The sequence below is a fragment of the Protopterus annectens genome, chromosome 7.part0, assembly GCF_019279795.1.
Source record: "Protopterus annectens isolate FY-2018-M chromosome 7.part0, PAN1.0, whole genome shotgun sequence".
Classification (NCBI taxonomy): Eukaryota; Metazoa; Chordata; order Ceratodontiformes; family Protopteridae; genus Protopterus; species Protopterus annectens.
Genome location: NC_056739.1, coordinates 1,040,195,712 through 1,040,217,094, shown reverse-complemented (window position 1 = coordinate 1,040,217,094; position 21,383 = coordinate 1,040,195,712). Strand labels below are relative to the sequence as shown.

General features: G+C 41.2%; 1 protein-coding gene across 1 annotated transcript in view; it reads right to left on the bottom strand.

Moving 5' to 3' along the window:
* Window positions 1-21,043, bottom strand: part of GALK2 (galactokinase 2) — a 612,555-nt gene extending 591,512 nt beyond the window's left edge. The window contains exons 1-2 of the mRNA XM_044076364.1: window positions 20,799-21,043; window positions 1,505-1,593 (exon numbers count right to left, since the gene is read on the bottom strand). Of these exons, the coding sequence (XP_043932299.1) occupies window positions 1,505-1,593; window positions 20,799-20,851 (142 nt within the window). The 5' untranslated portion in view covers window positions 20,852-21,043. The remainder of the gene's footprint in view (window positions 1-1,504; window positions 1,594-20,798) is intronic.
* Window positions 21,044-21,383: the final 340 nt, after the last annotated feature.

The window sequence follows — 21,383 nt, the reverse complement described above, 5'->3', positions numbered from 1 at the left end:
AAACCGCCAAAAACTCTACCTAATAATTAAAAAATGGGCAACAGTGCCTAAGACTAAATGGCACACCGGATACCAATAAACAACTAGAAAATTAAGTTGCAAGCAAAGCAACTGCCTGATATATTAGCAATACTAAATATACAATGTTGTTGCGTCTTTCGGCTTATCCCGGTTAGGGGTCACCACAGCGAAACTCCAGTCCGCTAATGTTTTGGTAGTGGATTTTTACGTGCCGAGTTACCAACCCTGACGCACAACCTTCAACGAAGGCATGCCCATTCACGCATGCCTCTACACAGAAGACGCTCTAGCTGAGAATCGAATGGGACAACATCTTGCTGTGAGGCGACAACGCTACCGCAGCACCACTACCGCGGGTAATACTAAATATACAATAATAAAGTATTAAACACGATACAATATGAAGAATTTTGAAAAACTTAGCCAGAGCCAAGAGAAGCACAACCAAACTCGTCGACGTGGCAAACGAGATCTGGGTATTGTACTGGTGCACCATGGGATACCTGCTTAGCCACAAGCCAACCAGAAGTCTTCCAGCTCGTAAATCGGCAGAGTCGGAGCAGAGGATCGGCTCCGAACCCATATGTAAAAATGAAGGTGAGATCGGACTACCTAACATCAATATTTTCACAGATGAATAATAAGCCCTGTAAAAAAAAAATGTCAAATAGTAGGTATTAGCAAGGTCAGCTCAAACAAAAGTGATTTGAAAAGAATGAGGGGATTGGGGAAAGGATCAACAATTCTAAGCTGTGCTATTAATCACAATGTGGTATTATACAATTAATCTCTACTGTACAGTGCAGACGTACAACAAAAGACCTATAAGCAGAGGTCTGTATGTACAGCAATCTGGTTGTGGAATGGTGCACTACAAGGTAACGTCTTAAGAGCTGAAGGACATTTTACTTTCAGGGAAGGATCACACAAAGAAGAGAATGACAAATTAATGGATGCAAGTTAGCAGAATACAAACAATGGTTAATCAAGAAATGGGACTTACTCGAGTGGGACAACTGTGATTAAACGTATCCATTAATTTATTTTCTTCATTACTTTTCCTAGCAATTCCATGATTTCATCCGTGATATCTGAAGCAAAATATAGCCACTATAACCAGTGTGCAAATGTTTGCTAGGTTGCTGTATGTGCATATAAAATGATGTTAATTTTTCATTTACTACACTTAGCAAACTAATATTCTTTTTAAATCTGACTGCATACAACTATGTGATCATTACACAGGGCAATTTGCAAGGTCACAATGTAGTCATCTTAAAAGCACTTGAAGAAAATAGCTGGTTTAGATATATGCGTTTTCCATCATCATACTTTCAAGTTTAAAATTCACAAACTGGTTTCATACCGCTATGACACTTTATGCATTTTCCTGCCATAATTAATATCACAATCTTATATTTCTTACCAAGTGGAAATGGATTGGTTATATTACATATATACAAATTTTAGACGTATAATTTACCAATCAAGTTGACTCGTCCAGGTGCACGAACAAAAAAGTCAGGAGGAGATAAATACTTTGATATAAATACTTCCTTCAGTTTCTGGAACCTAGAAATACATCAAAAAAGTGCTTAGGATATATAATAATGTAAGAAAAGAAAGCTATGTATGCATGCATGCCATTTTATGTACTTTAGTTTTAGTCACTTAACTGCTGTCAGGTACCATGGCCCATTTTTTCAAGACTGAAATCAATAACTCATCAACAATAAAGAAATTAAATGATCTGCAAACAATTACATAATTTATATCTTGAGATGAGCAGAATGAAATTCAGATCAGTAGCAGAATACACAATGCTTTCACAGTTCATTGCTCTAATCTCTGATTTACAAAGATTGGTATGAATATGAAGTCACAGATTGCCTGGGTGTGCCATTATTTTATTACTCAAAGATTATGTGGGATAGCTGGATGAAGCCCTGACTATGACCCAGACAGCCCAAGATCAAAGAGTTGCCTGAGCACTGCAGAAGATGGTCAGGGGAAGGTTAGGTGAATGTCCATCATCGGCTCACTTCTTCGGGGGGGGGGGGCAGCCTGGCTCAATGCAGTGCTGGCACCTACCATAGAAAACGCACACAGCAGATGAACCAGGACTTTGTGCTTGGTTCTGCCAAACTAAATTCAAATGGCAGCCTTCCTGGGGTGGGGGGTATGATCAGAAATGGACATGGCCACAGAGGGAGACTTTGCAGGCCCTCACATCTGAAAGAGAGCACATCAATCACTGGGGAAGGAATTGGGTTAAAATAAAAAAAAGCTTGGTGACTGCCTGGAAGATGGCCTCCTGTGAGCACCTCACACCCCACAACGGAATGAATAGGCAGACTAAATGCAGAAGAGCTGATGGCAAGCAAGCAGCAATAGATAAAAATGTTAAAAAAGGGCAACAGTATAAACCAAACTCGTACAACCATTCATAAAAACCATGAATTAGGTAATTTCAAAAGTTTAAAAATTATAACTCCTAGCAAAGTTCTTATCAGTGTTTTAAAGATCATGAAAAGAATCTTCCTCCACAAAGTCACACAATCAGAATTATAAAATGATTTTACCCATCTAGGACTACTAGTGCGTACCGATGGCATCTGTATTATCTGATGGGCCCAGATCATAATAATTTTCTGAGCAGGGACTGGACAGCAATGTGAAATAAAGTCAATAACCCTTTTGACAAGAACAGCACAAACTCCAAGCAGGACTTGTACTGAAAACAAGGGCTGTCCAGCATTCCCTCACATAGTGATTCCCCAGAATTTACTTGCTTGCTCATCTTACAGTGAAGCTAGTGACTGCTTCAGACCACTGTGGGTTGTTTTGCTGCAGTTTTTTCCTTCCCCAAACTTGTATGACTGTGGAGTTTGTATATGTGCATATGTGATACAAGTTCTAAGAAGTGGGGGCTTGCTCCTGGGGAAAAAAAAACTTTTTGATCTGCAACATTGGAATCAATGTTACCGTACTGTTTTACTGGGTGTGATTGTCAAAGTAGTTTCTGAATGATCACATACCAATCTCACACAGTGCAAGTAGAAATATGATCACATGCATATTAATAAACATATCTTTCATTAGGATCTCAATTTTAAAGAAGGCATGTAGGCGAGAGACGATGAATTAATAAAAGAAACTGCTTTAATGATGGAAAAATCATATATCCACATTAACTGTAACCCTCATGTCTTTCACCATGATCTCTGTTTAAAGGAAGGCAAGTAGATAAAAGACTGTGAATTAAAGAAAGTGTCTTAAGATGGAAAAAATCATACACCAAGGGTAACCATAATTTTTTTCCCCTAGTGGTGTAAATGTAGATGGCCTATATACTCTTTCTTTGTTACATTCAGTATTTATGCATTTCCTTCTAATTTTTAAGAGTCAAAAGATTAAAAGAAAAATGGTTAGGAGAAGAATGTAACAGGGTAAAATCTAAGTAAAGTCAAACTATCCCAAATAAAATTCTTACCACTATCCTCAGCCTACGTGGAAAATGGGCTTACTTTTTCTCTTTCTTTTCCTATGCATCATGTTCATAGGAATTGGCAAAAGATTCTCATATTCCATACGAAATACAAATTGGTGAGGAAAACAACACTAGTTCCTGCTGACACCTTAGCCGTTTCCTGCATGATACTGAAGCATTCCATGGTCGATACACTTATAGTCAAAACTGCAGCCTATAAAATGTAGTGGAAGAAACGTTATTTCTGAAATCTTGTTTTTGTTGTGATTGAGCAACATTTCTGGTCTGGAACTTCTGTAGTTGAAATTATTCTAGCAGGGTACAAGTAAGGTACAGATGAAGATGTTACTTTTTGTTTTCAGGAATGAAGCACTAAGGCTGTTGACTATTTGAAGGGTACTCTAACAATGGCTGCCAAAAATAAGAGACCAGTCACCAGAGACACACACATTTCTACAGGACTTGTGGAGGACTTACTTCTAGACAATGCTTGGGTCCCTCCGTAATTTCCCTACCTTTCTCTGACCTTTCATCTCTAGCAGACTTTTCCTTATTCCAGGTGAAAAACATGGCTCTCAGACCTCAGGCATTCACTCAGTTAAGAAAGCAGGAGAAGAACAGATATAAATGTTAATGGGTGTTATTCAAACCCTTGTGTTCCAAGGAGTAGTGTTGGCACATAGTATAACAGCATATCTACCTGTTATGCAATGCTGTAAGACTGTGTCTGCATTCTTGCTCACTCTATAGCCCCAATACTCTCTGGATGAATACACATGCAAATGATCGCTCACAAGATCATATGCAATTTATAATATAAAACACTACACAAAATATATACGGGCTGGTCAGAAGGGGTAACACATGAGACTCGCACCATGTACCTGTATAAGGTGTAGTGCTTGTGACTATACTCATTATCCTTCCCTGCTCATGTGTTGCTCTGCCAGTATAGCTGAGGAGCACATCAATGCTCACTTTAACAAAAACTCCTTTGCACAGTAGGATAAGCCCTACCAGTAATGGAGTTCCCTGTGGTGCTATGATAACCAAACCTTTCTTCACCCCCACAAAGTGATGCTGCCAAGTACCAGTCACTAGGATCTCCCACTCCAAATCTCCTCCTTAGCATACTATAGTGATGCACCTATCTCCACTGCCATGCCTAGTAACAATAAGTCCTTTTGGAATCACATTTAGAGATGATGATGAAGGAACACAGATCAGCAGAAAATGGCTATTTATTAAGGTACGCAAATCATACCTCATTAAATAGCAGGTCCCTGCTGGGCTGTGTTGCTGTTCAATGTATCACATAGATTGAGAAAACCTTTGGCACCAGAACGTACAATACACCACTGTATTTTGTGCACTCCTCTATCCCGTTCATAAAAAAAGACATTTCTTTCCATGCTGCATGTCAGTATCTTTATTTTACTAAGGAGTGCCAAATAAAATAAAGCATAAATAAATAAACAAATCAGGATCATGTTTCCCATTCATTACAATGTAAAAGATGCAACTTACCATACTGCTTATCCAAAGAAAAGGCAGAGCAACATCATCTAGAAGCACCCTACCCCACTAAAATAACATCTTTAATTCAAATTACCCTTAACTGTATACAACACTGCTACCAGATTTCCCATTCACTACAATGTAAAAAATGTAATTTTTCTACACTGGAAACATAAAATCCACACATACAACAACCAAACAACACTGCCCACCTAAATAAAAACTTACAATACAACAAAATGTAAAGAAAACATAAATCACAAGTAGCCAGTCAGAAAAACTGCCACATGTAAAACAGACTCAATTCTAACTATCTAAATTGACTAAAAATAATTAAATGCTAAAACTATCAAATCCTAACATAAACTTCATTAAACTACTAAATTGTATCACAAAAATAAGCTGTCACTTCAAAACAGCAACACTATAACTTACTGCAGCAACTACAGGAGAAAAACATTTATGGGCTGTCCATGCATAGAACCATCTAATGCCTTATTTGGTAGAATCTTAGACAATTAATTCAGCACATGAAGGTTAATGGGAAACACTCACTCCTGTGGCACAGAGGGATGAAGCCCTGAGTGCAACCCAAACCAATTACTGTTGACTAGTTGCATTTGTGATGGAGGGAGCAGGATGAGGAGAGTGCCAGTGTCCATTGTCAGTTCGCCCACCTTTGGGGAAAGTAAATGGCTTTGTACCTAGAGGAGGTAGAAGGTGCAACAATCACAGAGTTCAAGCATACACAGCAAGAAATTTCAACGGTCCTGTCTGAGTATGCAGGTGAAGGGATGCATTTTCCTCAAGGATGGCAGCACTGAGCTATAGTGACTTGCTCAGGGACTATGAGCTCCTTGTGAGAAGGGAGGGGAGTCTTTCAACTCCCACTCCCTATCATCAAACTCTTGCCTCTCCATGGGGAGCAAATGAGCTGACTAGAACATCCACCCAGGGAACGAATGGACCGATGGGCTCCTGCCTGGGCAGGAAGTGCCTGGCTCTCACCCCTGGGAGAGGAATGAACAGGTCAAATAGGCAGTGGAATGAGAGCCACTAGGCATAAAAAAGTCTAACTTAAAAAACCTGACAATGTAGATAAATAGAGTACCTGGGGTCTACTTTGTGTGACACATTAAATATCTTGTACTGCTAGTTTAGGGAATGACTTTACAGATATGCAGCAAAGCCACTTGTTATGAACCCAGTTTGCTATTTCTATAGTATAAGATATTTTATGTCTCATACACCATACCTTCACATATCTTAAACACAATATATATCCATTCTTGCCTAGTTCTTAATTTGTTTATTTCTGGCAGACCACAACTTGAGCAGCTGTGATCATACACTGCGTAGTATCATTGTTGCATAAAGTGTAGCATGGCCATCAAAAATAATTAAAAAACTCTTAAAAACCTGTATCCATTCAAAATTCAGTGTGACTAAACTATATTATCTGATGTAAAGCAACTGATTTAACCCTAAAGTTGTTCTGAGTCCTTAAAACAAGTATGTTCTTTACAGTCCACCATTACATTATCCCATCTCCCACTCTCACAAATGCAGGCTTCCTCTTACCTCTCCATGATGACCTATAGCTGCATCTGGTACTACGCTTCCTGACACCTGCTTTCTGTCTGTGAAGAAGGGCATGAAGTTGGTAGACATGTCTTCGTTTCCATGCCCTTAAATAAGCTCCTTTGGTTTCTTTCTGTTCCTTGCTGAATTTGCTACGTTCTTTTATGAAGCACCACAGAAAATACAGCTTATTCTCAGAAACAACAACCTCAACTACATATTTTCTTTCATCTTTCCTTCCTATTAATATATCTAAATTTTCCAGCAAAAACTAAAGGGACCGCTGAAACTTGCAAGAACATAGCCCATTGTCAGAGCTAAGCTAACACCAGCCAGGGTTTTAAAAAAAGTGCAGGGTATACATTTTTTACCTTCAGAAAGAGCAGGTCTTAAGTGAAAATATAGCTCTGTTCTGCCTTAACTAAGCCCAATGCATAGCTATGTAAAATGTTTTGAGAAGCATGCTCATTTGAAAAACATCATTTTAGGTAGCTGGATGCAGCATCTGAAAGATGGTCATGATTTCCTCACTGTATATTTGGAAATTATTAAATATAAAGATGAACAGGGAAAACAATATGAGGTTATGAACCGAAAGTGTAAATGCCTGAATACAGTTTGGTCAGTAAAGTAAGTAAATGTTTTTTGTCCATATTTTGTGCAGGTTTGTCATTTGTATTTGAATAAAGTAGGTGACAGGCAAATATGCCACATCCAAGGGGTGCTTCCTTTTTAAAGGAAAACTATGCCCTAAACAAAACATTTTCTTTCACCAAAAGTATCTTTGCCACCCTACAGAATGATCTTCCTACTTGCCTTGGAGGCATTTCTATCTTAGTTTCCTAAGTGAACACTACATTGGGGCTGAATGAAATCTCATATTTTAATTAAGAGTGTTCTGTCTAATCAAGAGGGGGCTTGATCACCAGCAAGCATAAAATGGCCCTAACAAACATCCAAACAAGGCTACATATGGACAAGAGAATCCTTGAAGACTATGACAGGCTGGTAGGCATAAAGAGGTTTAGACACAGCAGCATTACTAATAACACCACTCCAAGTTGCTCACCAGAATGTCATAAGTGAAAATAATGTCTTTCTTCTGGCAGATATATACTGTGATATGATATGTATCAAACAAATTCAGTAACAAACTTCCAAGATGGCTTCACTCTGATCAACAGAATGATTTGAGCTATTCCACTGTGAAAAAGAAACTGTAAAAAAGGCCCAGAAAACCTGTCAGTTTAGGTGACATTAAGTCATTGGCTAATAATTACACTGCCTGGGTGCCATCAAAGAATACATTTGGAGGAACTGATAGAAAATCAACAATAAAAGAAGAGAAAACTCTGGCTGAGAAGAATCCCAGAGCTGTTCAGCAGAAACCAATTCAAATTCCAGCTTTAGTACAGGAGATGATCTGTGTAGTTTTATGATTTTAGGCCCTTGGCTTTTCTTTTAGTGAGAAAGCTTTGTGGTTGCTCCATATGTGATAAGTGAATGGGGCATTATATTCAATGCTTAGGTTGATGAGAGCTGAGTACAGTGGATTATACTGTTGGATGCCAGATCTTTAGATATAAGCTGTGCAATGAAATAGGACTTCCGTTCAATAGTGAATACGTAGTAATCAAAGGATAGTTAATTATCAACATAGGTTCACAGATCCCTGACTATGCGATCAAATTTCAGGGTGTGCTGTCAATGTGATAACTACAAGTGTTATACTTTTTAAGGAATTATACATTTCTTGGCATTTAGTTTTACTCCATAGTTTTAACACCTGCTATTAGTTTGGGAAAGACCCTCTTGGAGGATTTTGGTGTCCTCTGGGGAGTTTATGAAGGTACCAAGTTTCAGTCATTTGCAAACTTGTTCAACCATACTCCTTTAACATTTGCTATGGCCTCTGAGAAATAAATGCCAAAGAGGACTGGCCCAAGGACTGAACCCTGGAGTACACCACTTGTGACAGGTTGTTTGGAGGAAGTAGAGCTTGTGCTGTACCTGTGAGCCAATTTACTATCCAGTGTGTTACATGTAGACTTACATTTAGCTGGGAGAGTTCATCTACTCTACCAGAGTGTTGGATGTGTTAAATGTCTTTGCAATGTCTGGGTATGCTGTGTATATTGATTTGCCCTCATCCATTAATTCAGTACATGTTCTCGATGAAAATTCGAAAAAACAGCCACCAGGTACCAAAAGAAACTAGTAAGACAATCCAAGGCACCGCAGGACCAAGAATCAGCCAGAATTCTTTTAAAATCCCACTTTAATTTAAGCACAAAAGAACATAAATGCACACATTAAAACCAGCGTTTTCATTTGAATCTCTTCATCAGATGTGGGTCAGAGAACAATTAATGCCTTTTATAATCCTCTAGGAGGTTAATTATCCAATAAAAACCATCCACTTTAAAACATCATTAGTCCTCATGAATATTCATGTTAAAACCTTGTTTGCAGAAAAAAACACTACTAACCATAAAACTTTGTATAAAATGTTCATAAATATTAAAAAACATGATATACATTTTACAAACTTAAAAAATACACCACATGAATTTATAAAACCATAAAATGCTTAAATATCTTGGATAACTTAATAAAAGTATACTTTAGCACACTCTAGTGGTTAAAGTTAAAATTGCATTAAAATGTAAAAGAAAAGGAAAAGCATCAAACGCATATGAGCAGCTAGTACCTTGTTATATAATCCTATAATTTAGCTGCCCTTAGTTTCAACAGGGGTACAAGAGAGACATTCTCATTTAAACCTGGAGGGGATGTAGCTTGAAGTGCTATTTGTCACCTGAGCTCTTTGTATTCTATTTTCTCTTCACATTGTCCCCCTCTAACATCTTTTTTGACCCCTTCCAACACAAAGAAGGAATAATTAGCATTGGCACATATTAAAGAATGTTTAAAAAGGGCATTTGTTTCCTTCCTGTTTTGCATATCATATAGATGTTCATATATCCTCCTTTTTAGCTTACGTTCAGTTTTGCCCACGTAAAAAGAATGACATACCTCACACAGAGCTAAATAAATAAGGCCATTTGAGTCACAGTTAAAATATCCTTTACCACTTAAAACCACATTTCTACTGCTTAAAATGACTTCTTCCTTATTCATTATAAACCTACATTGTGAACATCGCCCACATTTGTAGGTACCAACTTTCTTCCTACCATTTGCCTCTTTTTTGTCATTTTCGAAGGCATTTTTCAACTTTGTGAGTTTTTATATACAAATGTCAGCTGTGTTTTGGTTATTTGTTCCAAATCAGTGAGATTTTTGAATTTCTCCCACTCGTCACTGATAATTCTCCTTACTAATCCACTGCTAGCATTATATTTTAGCACCACTGCTTTACTAAATTGGTTCTGCTGTGAGGAGTCAGTACTATGGTTCTCAACTAAGGGCTGACCAAGGATATGTTTATATTTGTCATTTCTACCTTCCTGTACTTGTTTTGTAATTTCTTCAAGGAACTCTTTTGGATAGCCCCTTGCTGAAAACAATCCCTTGAGAAAATTGCACTCATTCACAAAGTCCTTGGTGTCAGAGGTCATACGACTTGCCCTTACATACTGCCATTTTACTACATTTCTCTTGTAATGAGAAGGATGAGCACTGTTACAGTGCAAATATGAGTTAGTAAAGGTGTTTTTTCTATGCACCTTTGAATTGAACCTGTTACTTTCTCTATATGTTTCTATATCTAAGTATTGTAGTTTTTCGTCAGAAACGTTGAAGGTGAATTTGAGAAATGGGGTGGTGATATGTATAAAAATCAACAAATTCCTGAATTCTATTCTTATTGTCCACCCAAAAAATGCAGATGTCATCCAGGAACCTTTTGTAGAGGCTCCAACAATCTTTATAAATGGAGTCCAGAACATATTTTTCTTCCCATTTAGCTAAAATTAAATTAGCGTATGTGGGAGCGCATGCAGCTCCCATCGCCACCCCTCTAACCTGTTGGTACAATTCTCCTTTGAAATAAATGAAATTGTATTTTAAAACTAATTCCATCAGGTTAAAGCACACCAACCTATCTGCCTGTGACAATACTGTTTCCTCAAATACAATTTCTTCTAACATCTGCATTCCTTCAGAGTGGGGAATGCATGTGAAGAGGTCAATGACGTCAATTGTAATGAATGTTAAATCTTTGTTGAACAAACCGTTATGTATATTCTCAAGTAGATCCCAGGAATCTTTTAAAATATTTTTCTTTTTTAACCAAATATTTTTTTAACTTAGAATCTATCAATTTGGCTAAAGGTAGCATTTTGGACCCCACAGCTGAGACAATCGGTCTCAGTGGAGGGTCAGTTTCATTTTTATGAGTTTTGGGTATCCCAAAGATTGTGGGGATCTTAGGTTTCTTAACTTTAAGATAGTTGTAGGTACTGATGTCTATTAACCCTTCCATTAAAAGGTCAGAAAGAACTCCGTCTATTCTACTGTACGAAATATTTAAATGTTCTCGATAAAATCGACAAGGCTAAGTAGGCAGGGTCTGCCCTTGATGAATTTAGAGAGATTTCAGGTTATCTGTGTCTTTCTTTATTAATTCCTTAGTGATCCTTTCCAAAGCCTTACAGATGAGGCTAGACAGGCCTATGGGTGTATAATTACCAGGATCCACTGACATCCCACCTCTGGAATAAGGGATGACTGTTACTGGCATCCATTCATCTACCACACAGCCTGTTTGGAGGCTGATACTGAATAACCCGTCTAAGTTGTCTGACAAGTCATGTTTCAGGCTGACCAGTAGGCAGCACAGTATGTTATCCAGTCCCATAGAAGTAGTATTCTTGGCCTTGGATAAGCCTTGATGACTTGTACTCATGAGATTAGGTGGGTGTAGATGCAGGTATGTGATCTGGGAATACAGCGGGGGGGTGAAGTTTGCACTAAACTTGTCTGCTGGTATATAGGCTATGTCCTCTCGGTTCAAGTATGTGCTATCTTTTACTATTATCTCCATGCAGTTATCTCCGTGCAGTGCTGGGGATTGTTTCTGATATTTCTAGCACAGTTACAGAAGGCTTTGTGGTTATCCTTCACCTGCGGGCATATTTTTACCTCATGTCTGACTTTGGTTGACATGATCAGGGTCCAGAGCTCCTTGTTAAGTTTAGCAACAGTGTTACTGGCATCTTCAGGGTAAATTTTTTTTTGCATGCAATGAGTTTTCCTTTTATTATACAGCCTGTTTATATTGGGGCTCGACCATAGGGATTTATTTTTAAATTTGGCATTGTATTTACTTCTGAGGGAGACAGATGAATCTGTGCAGTTACTTGTATGTGCATATAATTTGGAGGTAAGCACTGCATATATTGGTCTCTACTTTGAACTTTTTACATGCTGTTTATCTTTTATGTCCTGAGAACTTAAAACGCAACATAGTAATTTGTAAAAAGGTAAGTATGCTTTGAAAATTATGTTTTTTTTATGTACTTTTACCTCTGACATACAGTACTATGTTGTTTATTGCAATTGTAATTTCTTGAATGTTTTCTCTCCAGGCCTCTGCTAATAAAGTGCAAACTGGCAAGTGGGATTTTCCCATTTAACAAATACAGAAATAAGAAAAATAAATAAATAAAGTTAGACAAGCATTCATAAAGCTACTGCTGCAAGTCAGTTATATATATATTGTCACTTTTTCCCCACTAGATGCTGACCATCAGTCCCCTTTTCAGCCAAGTGGCCCATTCACTCCTTATTTCACTGTGGTGACATCTAATAGAGAAGAACTTTTAGTTATGTACTCACCATAACTTCAGATGTTTGGGATCCATCTCGCCTACATTCTGAATGATGGGTTCGGAGCCGATCCTCGGCTCCGACTTATGCCAAAGAGCGAAGTCTCTTATTGGCTGAGCTTACTATATCCCAGGATGCACCACTACCAGTCCCCAGATCTAGTTTGTCCGCATACATGCACACACGCATACCCTGCTTATATAACATCGTCAGATGAAACAAGATAAAAACAGTTGAACTCAAAACCGTTCAATCTCTTCTGATCTGCAAGGCAGGGGGAAGGAGGGTGGGTATCAGGAATGTAGGCGAGATGGATCCCAAACATCTGAAGTTATGGTGAGTACATAACTAAAAGATGTTATGTGATCCTATCTCGCCTACATTCTGAATGATGGGACAGCGTCCTAGCACCTGAATCCTGGGTGGCTCACTGGAAAACACTCCTGAGTACCGTGGAACCAAATGATGCTCGTCCTTTAGATGCCACATCCAATTTGTAGTGGGAAATGAAAGTGTGCGGGTTGGACCAAGTAGCCGCAGCACAAATTTCCGAAATAGCGAGCTTGGAATGAAAGGCTATAGAAGTAGCCATAGCTCTGGTAGAATGAGCTTTGATAGATGATGTAAGATGTTTATTCAAGGAAGAATAGGCCTGAGTTATGCAATCTCTGATCCATTTTGAGATTGTAGCTTTTGTGATGGTTTGGCCCAATTTATTATCTGAGAAGGACACAAACAACTGGTCTGACTTACGAAGTTGCTGAGTCCTGTCTAAATAGAAGCGTAATTGCCTGTGAACATCCAATTTATGGAGAGTGTATTCTGCTTCATTAGAGAATTTTGGAAAGAAAACTGGTAGTTCTAGAGATTGTTGAAGACAGAAACTAGAGCAGACCTTTGGGACAAAGGATGGATTAGGCCTAAGTGATACTCTATCCTTGTGGAAAATCAAGTACGGTGGTTTAATAGACAGGGCTTGAAGCTCTGAGACTCTTCTTGCAGAAGTAATAGCCACTAAGAATGCCGTTTTCCAAGACAGATATTTTAATTCGCATGTAGCAGCCGGTTCAAAAGGGGAGATGTTAATGCAAGCACCAAATCAAGATCCCACGGAGGTGCAGGATGAAAAACTGGTGGTCTTAACAGACTCGCACCTTTAATGAACGTTTTGCATAGTCTGTTGCTCATCAAAGGAGGATCCGTGGATTCATGGAATTTAGAGATAGCAGCTAGTTGAACTTTAATAGTTGAGACAGAAGATCCCTGATTAAACAGGGATGTTAAGAATTTCAAAACCTCTGGGACAGGAGCAGTGATAGGGTCTAAGCCCTTGAGTTGAGCCCAGATAGCAAACCTCTTCCACTTACTGAGGTACAATTTGTTAGTGGTGGGTTTGTGGGCGAAGATAAAATGTGAACTACTTCGGGTCTAGTGTGTGACTTCTAACTAAGGTTGGAAGTGGAGGAGCCAAGCTGTCAATTTCAGAGATTGAAGGGACTGATGCCAATGTCCCGACTGATGGATTAGCAAATCCGGGATCAGGTCTAAGGTCCACGGATCGTCCACTGCATGCTTTTTCAGGTAAGGAAACCATATCTGACGAGGCCAGTATGGGGCAATCAGAATCATTGAAGACCCTAGTTGAGAAGCTTTTGAATAACTTTGGGAAGGAGTGGAATTGGAGGAAAGGCATAAAGTAGCCCTGTTGGCCAAGGTTGTGCTAGAGCATCCATGGCTGGTACTTCCTGATGTGGAATCAAGGAGAAGAACCTTCGCACTTGGTGTTTTGTGGAGTTGCAAATAGGTCCCCATCTCTTGAAAACCTGGGCTGCTACTGTGCGGTTTAGAGACCATTCGTGAGGAGAGAGAATTGTCCTGCTAAATTTGTCCGCCAATACATTTGACTTTCCGGGATGTGGGTCGCTACCAAGAAGCGGTTGGTAGCTACAGCCCATTCCCACACTCTCATGGCCTCTCTGCAAAGGGGATACGATCTGGTCCCTCCTTGTTTGTTCAGATACCAAACCACCGACATGTTGTCTGTGTGGATGGCGATGATGCCCTGAGGAAGAAACTTGTGTAAGGCCTGTAGGGATAGAAGTACAGCCCTCATCTCCAACACGTTGATGTGGAGAGGAGCTTCTTCGGAAGCCAAGAGCCCTGAACTAGCCTGCCCAGACAATGCCCCCCCCACCCTATCTGGGAGGCATCTGTCGTCAGGGTAACCACCGGAGGGGAGAACAAAGGGTTTTCCTGATCCAAGTTGGATGTCTGAAGCCACCAGCGAAGGTCCCTTTTGCATATGTCCGTAATCATGATGTGATGATTGAGGGGAAGATCCTGAAAGGACCATTGAGTTGACAAGAGCCACTGAAGAATCCTCATGTGTAATCTTGCTAGAGGAACTAAAAGAACCGTGGCAGACATTGAGCCTAAAACCTGTAGGACCATCCTGGCTGGGGCTTTGGATCTCGAGATCAGAGCTTGAACTTGGCCCTGTAAAGTTCGGATCCTTTCGGCAGGAAGAAAGACGCATCAATCTTGAGTCTATCTCTGCTCCTATAAACTTTATGCGTTGAGAGGGCAGCAAGACAGACTTTGACCAATTGAATGTAATCCCTAGGGAAACACCCAGGAGATGGTGGCTTTGAGGTTGTCCATTAGTAGATGCCTGGTGGTGGCAGTCAGGAGCCAGTCGTCGAGATAGGGAAACACTTGGAATCCAAGACTTCTCAGGTGAGCCGTCACTACTGCCAAACACTTGGTGAACACCCTGGGGCTGTGGTGAGACCAAAGGGCAGAGCACAAAATTGGTAATGACTGACTCCCAGGCTGAAGCGCAGATACCTTCTGGACGCCTGATGTATCGGTATGTGATAATAGGCGTCCTTGAGGTCTATGGAGCACATCCAAACATCCTTCTCCAACAACGGGAGAATGGATTGTAACGTGACCATTCGAATCTGGATTTGGATTGGTTCAGTCTGCTGAGATCCAATATTGGTCTCAGGTCCCCTGTCTTTTGGCACTAAAAGAACCTGGAGTAATTTCCTGATCCGATCTGGTCTGTGGGGACCGGTTGGATGACTCCTTTTCTAGCAGCTTTAAAGCTTCTGCGGCTGCTATTTCCCTTTGACTGGGTGGTGGGTCCGGGATTCTCTTGGACGGAGGGGTGAGTCTTTGAATGGGATGGTGTAACCTCCGGCAATGTTCCGAAGCACCCATCTGTCCTGAGTGTTTGACTCCCAGGCTTTTAGGTGCTTGGACACCCGACTGGCTCGAGCAGCACAGCCGGGCAATCCCTCATGTCGTGTGGGAGGCTGAAGAGCCACGAAAGGACTCGCGGTCTCCAGAATTGCGGGGCCCTCTGCCGCCTCTGGGACGGCGTCTCCCTGAAAAATTTCCCGCCCTCTGCCTCTGGACGGGAATCTTCCTGCTGTTGGGAAAAACTTGCGAGATTTTGAACCACATTTTCCCTCCTTTGGCCTTGGGGTAAGGCCAGGAGTGGAATAACGGGCCCCTACGGCAGAAAACGTTTTTCCCTCTTGCTCACAGCGGGTAAGGGTGTCTTTCACCTTGGGTCCAAACAATGAGGACCCATCAAAGGGAGCGTCGGCGAAGGAAGACTTGAAGGCCTCCAACTGACACAAGCGGAGCCAGGCTTGTCTACGAGAGCCACGCCTGTGCCTGCCGCATAGGAAATGAGCCTCATGGACGAGTTAGAAATTGACGTAAGGATAGCCAACTGAGAGCTAACCGACTGGGCTAGCTGCTCAGGTAGGTTACCGAGAGGAATCTGACAACTCCTTGACCAGATCCCTCTGAAGCCTGGTAAAATGTGCCAAGTAATTCAGAGACCTTAAAGTAAAGGCCGCTGACGTCAGGGTGCGCTCTATCCATACTCCTAGACTCCTTATTAGGAGGAAGGATGGACGTTGAAGCCTCTGCCACGTCCTGTTGTGTAGCAGATGCCACCACCATGGCATCTACAGCCACGCCTTTAGTAAGGAACTCCTTCGGGGTGCAGATAAAATTTATTTGGACGAGAAGGACTGGTTCCACGGTATCTGGATGTTCCCACGCCCGACAAACTAAATCCAGAAGCTCATCGCGGAGACACCCAGGAGGCGGAGGGCTGAGCCCCAAAGGCCTTGAGGAGCACTGACTCGTCAGCAGAGGGGTTTGGATATCCAGCCTTGCTTGAGGATCTCTAAGATGTCTGCAAATGAGACATCATCCGAGGGCACTTGGGACCCCTCTGCATCATCCATATCAGTGTCCGATGTAATAGACTCGGGGAGTCCACGTGCTTCCTCTTGCACGATCTCTTCCTTGGGGTTCCTCTGAAGACAACTCGAAGAACCCTCAGGAGGAGGGAACCCCCACTGGGGGTAACCTCCGGCCTCGGGGCTCCGCTGGCTACGGACAGGGGAACTGCCAAAGACCCAGTCTCCACGCCCAGGGAAGGTGCTGGTAAAACCGGGAGATGGCGAAGAGGACTTGGCCAAGGCACTCCTCATGGCCCTGAAAGCCGGACCCCAGAATCCTGGGAGTGTCCGGACTCGAGCCGTGATAGCCGACGGAAGTCCCGCAGCAAGCACCGAGGGGAGGCTCGGAACCGAAAGCATAGGTCCCAAACATCACCCCGGGTCCAGCCGAAGAAGTCCAGCGTACCAAACTCGGACCCGGTTGGAGTAAGGGTCGGAGCCGACCCTGAGATCTCCACCGGCTCCAACAGCACCTGCAGCAGTCGGAGGAGGAATGGCAATGGGTAGGTCATCGGCTCCGAAACCAGCTGGGTCGGAACCGAAACAAATTTTGGAAGACTGGGGACTGGAACAGTCTTTGGAGCACCCTGTCTATATCAGAATCCGACATCCTCGAAGACCGAGAGGAGACAGAACGGGTTCGAGAAGGCCTCTCCAACGGCCCCAAGGGGCTAGGGGACCGGCTCCGAGGCGACTCGATGAGTATCGGAATACTCAGCAGATTCCATCGGTGCCGAGGTAGACTTGCCGAGGAGGAAGTGTCTGCTTGTCGGCTCCGAGAGCAGCGGAGCCGACGAAGGTGACCCGCCTCTCGATGCCCCAGCCATCAGCTCCGAAGCCAGAGGAGTCGATACTGGTGGCATCGAGGCAGACCGTTCCAACCTCGGCTCCGAAGTCTTTGGAGCCGAAGGAGAGGCCTGCCTAAGTTTCTTGGCAGTCGGATCCGACGGACTGGTCGGAACCGAAGCCCTTTTCTTTTTGGCCGGAGCCGGAGAGGAGACATGATGTTACACAATTCTAGTCACTTACACAGAAAAATAAACAACTAAATTTTACTGATAATAAAGCTAAGCTTACAGTAATAGCTTAATGTAACACTTCCTGAAAAAAGTATAGGGAACTCTAAACTAACTAAAGTATTACTAGAGACCCTGTATTGAAGGTTGACAGTCCGGAAAGGCCCTGGATGGAGGGGGGCCGAAAACAAACTCAACCCAATCACACACAACAATTTTCCAATCCAAATCGTACACAAAGTTAGCGATAGCCGTTAAAACAGCTTTTGTTAGCAAAAACAGCAAAAAACTGACAGAAAGTTAGTTAATAAAAACTACTCAGCCCAGCCAGCTCGAGACCACGTCTTGGAAGCGGCAAACGAGATCTGGGGACTGGTAGTGGTGCATCCTGGGATATAGTAAGCTCAGCCAATAAGAGACTTCGCTCTTTGGCATAGGATCGGCTCCGAACCCATCATTCAGAATGTAGGCGAGATAGGATCACATAACATCCACTATTTAGGCAGCCATTCAGATTGATGTGTAATGAGTGTCAGTGAGGCTGAGTCACTCACTTCCACAAGTGATGTAACCCCTCAGGACTACCCTACTTTCAAGAAACCAGTATTCCTGTAGAGTGGTTGATCTCTACTAGGCACTCTACCACATGATTATGCACTTCAGACATGTGCCCCATTCCCTCCTTCTGAAAAGAAGTGAGCTAGGAAATGTCTTGTCATTTATCCCTCCCCTTTGCCAGTTCCAGAAGTGGGTAGCCCTATTAAGGATGTAGCAACAAGTTGCATCATGTATTCCAAAACAGGTATTAAGATACCTTTCATTCTTTTGAATGTCTTTAAATGTTTAGGGTTTTTAATATTGTAGCAGCAATGGATCCCATTCCCAGGTCACTCTACACAAAGTTCATGAAATCAGTACTACGTCAATCTTGGATGTTTGCAAAGAGTGCTCTTCTCAGCACCTATAATGGACCTGGTATTTCCTCCTCCTTCTGCAGCACATATGGAGTTACTTGTATTGGTATCATATTTAAGTATGCTTATAAATATTTTTTATTGACCCAGGTGGAATTATTTGTGTAACGTTATTCCACATTGCTCTAGTTTATTTGTGCATTGGCTGGCATTTTGTTAACTTCATGTGTCTCAGTGCACATGATACTGTAGTGACTAGGTGTGTCTATTTCAATAATGAGTGCTGCTTTTGTCCTTTCTTCATCACTATAACATCTGGTTTTCCTGCTTCTGCTTTCTTGACTGCTGTTAATAGATGGTTCCATGTGATCAGTATTTCTACGTTTTCTGAAATTCTTTACGGTTCATGTTCCCAGTTCTTCGCAGTTGTGTAGATGACAGTGTCTACACACCACTCAGTGCTGCACAATGCAGTACTGTTACACCTTTTCATTTAAAAGGGCAGTAGTAGCGTGTATTATTTGAAATTATACAATGCCCCTCCATTAATATTCCAAAACGTGCACGCTGATTGGTCAGCGTGCCCATTGTAAATCAGACTTATACTAATGGGAAAAGGTCCGGTCGCCAGGACTTTTTCCATTAGTATGTCTTTTTTTGTGTGTGTGTGTTAGACAGCAATGAAGAACGAAGAGCTCCATTGCTGTAATCTCGCTATGTTAAAACAGGTTTAACATAGCAAGATAGCTTAAAAAAAAGCAACAGAGATCTTCGTTTCTCCGTTACTTTTTTTAAAGCTGTCTCGCTACGTTAAACTCTTTTAACACAGCGAGACACATTTTAAAAAGCAACGGAGATCTTCTTTTCTCCATTGATTCCACACACAGCTCTAATGTACTGTGTAAGCATACACATGCGCTGTACATCAGAACTGCCACAGAATACCAGACAGCTGCGGATGGGCAACACAGAGGCATTATACAATGCCATTATTTAAGAAAAGTAAGTATTTTTTTCTTACATAATGTCATTGTATAATAGCAATAACCCACTTCTGGGTGTGGGTAATGCTGGATTTACCCACGGTTGTCTTTGTTTGACCACTCGAGCTTCGTCCTCATGACCAAACCACACCAACTGTGGGTAAATCCAGCATTACCCACACCCAGACGTGGGTTATTGCTTAATGGATTACTATTGAGGGGTAGCAAGCACCATAATTTTGTTTTTGAAAATTGACTGTTATAATCCTGTTAAATAACTACATTAGAAACACTTGTGAATTCAATTTGCGCTCAAGTCACCAGAGAGCATAATGCTCTCAAATATCACTACAAGCATTAAATACTAATACTGAGCAATGCGAAACACATTGAACTGAACAGGAAACACTGCTGTTGAAACAGAAGTGCTGATCCCATTGGCCAAGTAGCTCTTATGGTGGACACTATTTCAGAGCTGATGGTGCGACAACGCTACTGCTGAAAGCAATGCCAAATAATGCACTTTTTCTGGTCATCAACTTTTTTTTTTGTTTTTGTTTTTAATTAAGGGGCCTGCCTTAAATCAGAAAGTAATTGTGGAGCAATAACCGCGGCAGAAATCTTGATGGTTTGAGAACGGTATGTCAATTGTACGTGCACGGTGCTTAATTTACCATGTCACTATTTTCCACAAATATAATAGCTCCAGAACTAAGACAAGATGTCAAGAAGTAACATAAATCAACAATCAATCCTTTAATAAAAGCTCTGAATAACTAAATGACAACTCCTTTAAACCAACCTCTAATCGCTATTATATTAGCATCCTAGTCACAAACACGTACTAATTCAAACATGCTCAAAATCAAAACGTACAACCTTGCACGTGAACACCACACAAATCACATGACAGAACGGTAGCTCTCTTCTAGCCACGTTTAAATTTTTAATTGGCTCCTCTCTTTCTCAGTTTAACAGCTCACACATGCTAATATCTTACAAGTATGCTGAAAGTAACAACAGCATTGACGCAAATACATTATACACTTTATATTTCAATCACAATAATACACAGACAGTTAAAGTGACAGTGCATAAAACAGATGCAGAACTCCGTTCTCTAAAACAAACAGCAGCATTGAGTAAGTACCAAACTTCCTGTCCTGTGTAGCTGTTATACAGTCACTAATGTTACAGACTACGTTATCACGTACCTTTCGATTTCCGATATCGAGATTTCAACTGTTGGTGGCGGATTAGATGCCATGTCTACCAGTATTTCCTCACCAATTTTAGTGCGGGCGCTCAGATCAGGCTCCCTTATTCAGAATAAAATGTAGTATAACTGGCAGGAAAAGTATGGATCTTTCTGTAATTCCAACAAGCAAGTGAATTGTGGATGATCTTGCGGAAAGATGTATTGGTTGAGACTTCACGGAAGTCCTGGTTTGACACGTGAGAATAGCCAGGATTCCAAGTGCAAAAGCATATGACTTTCTTTACAATATTTAGGCAAATAGCCAGTCACATCTTTTTAAGATATTTTGAATGACTAGCCGTAGTCGTGAAGGGTCACACAGTACGAGGAATTAAACTTATTTTAATTATCAGAAAAAAAGGAAATATGTGGAAACAAATTTTCATGCAATCAAATGAAATTTTGAAACATATTTGTAATAATGCATTTGTGCATGTGCTTTTATCTCTCAAATGACAGAGCTTTTACGGACATCACAGATTTGGCTCGAGAGTTTGCTGTTTCCCTTCTAATACTGGCAATTTTGGAAAAATAGTGATGT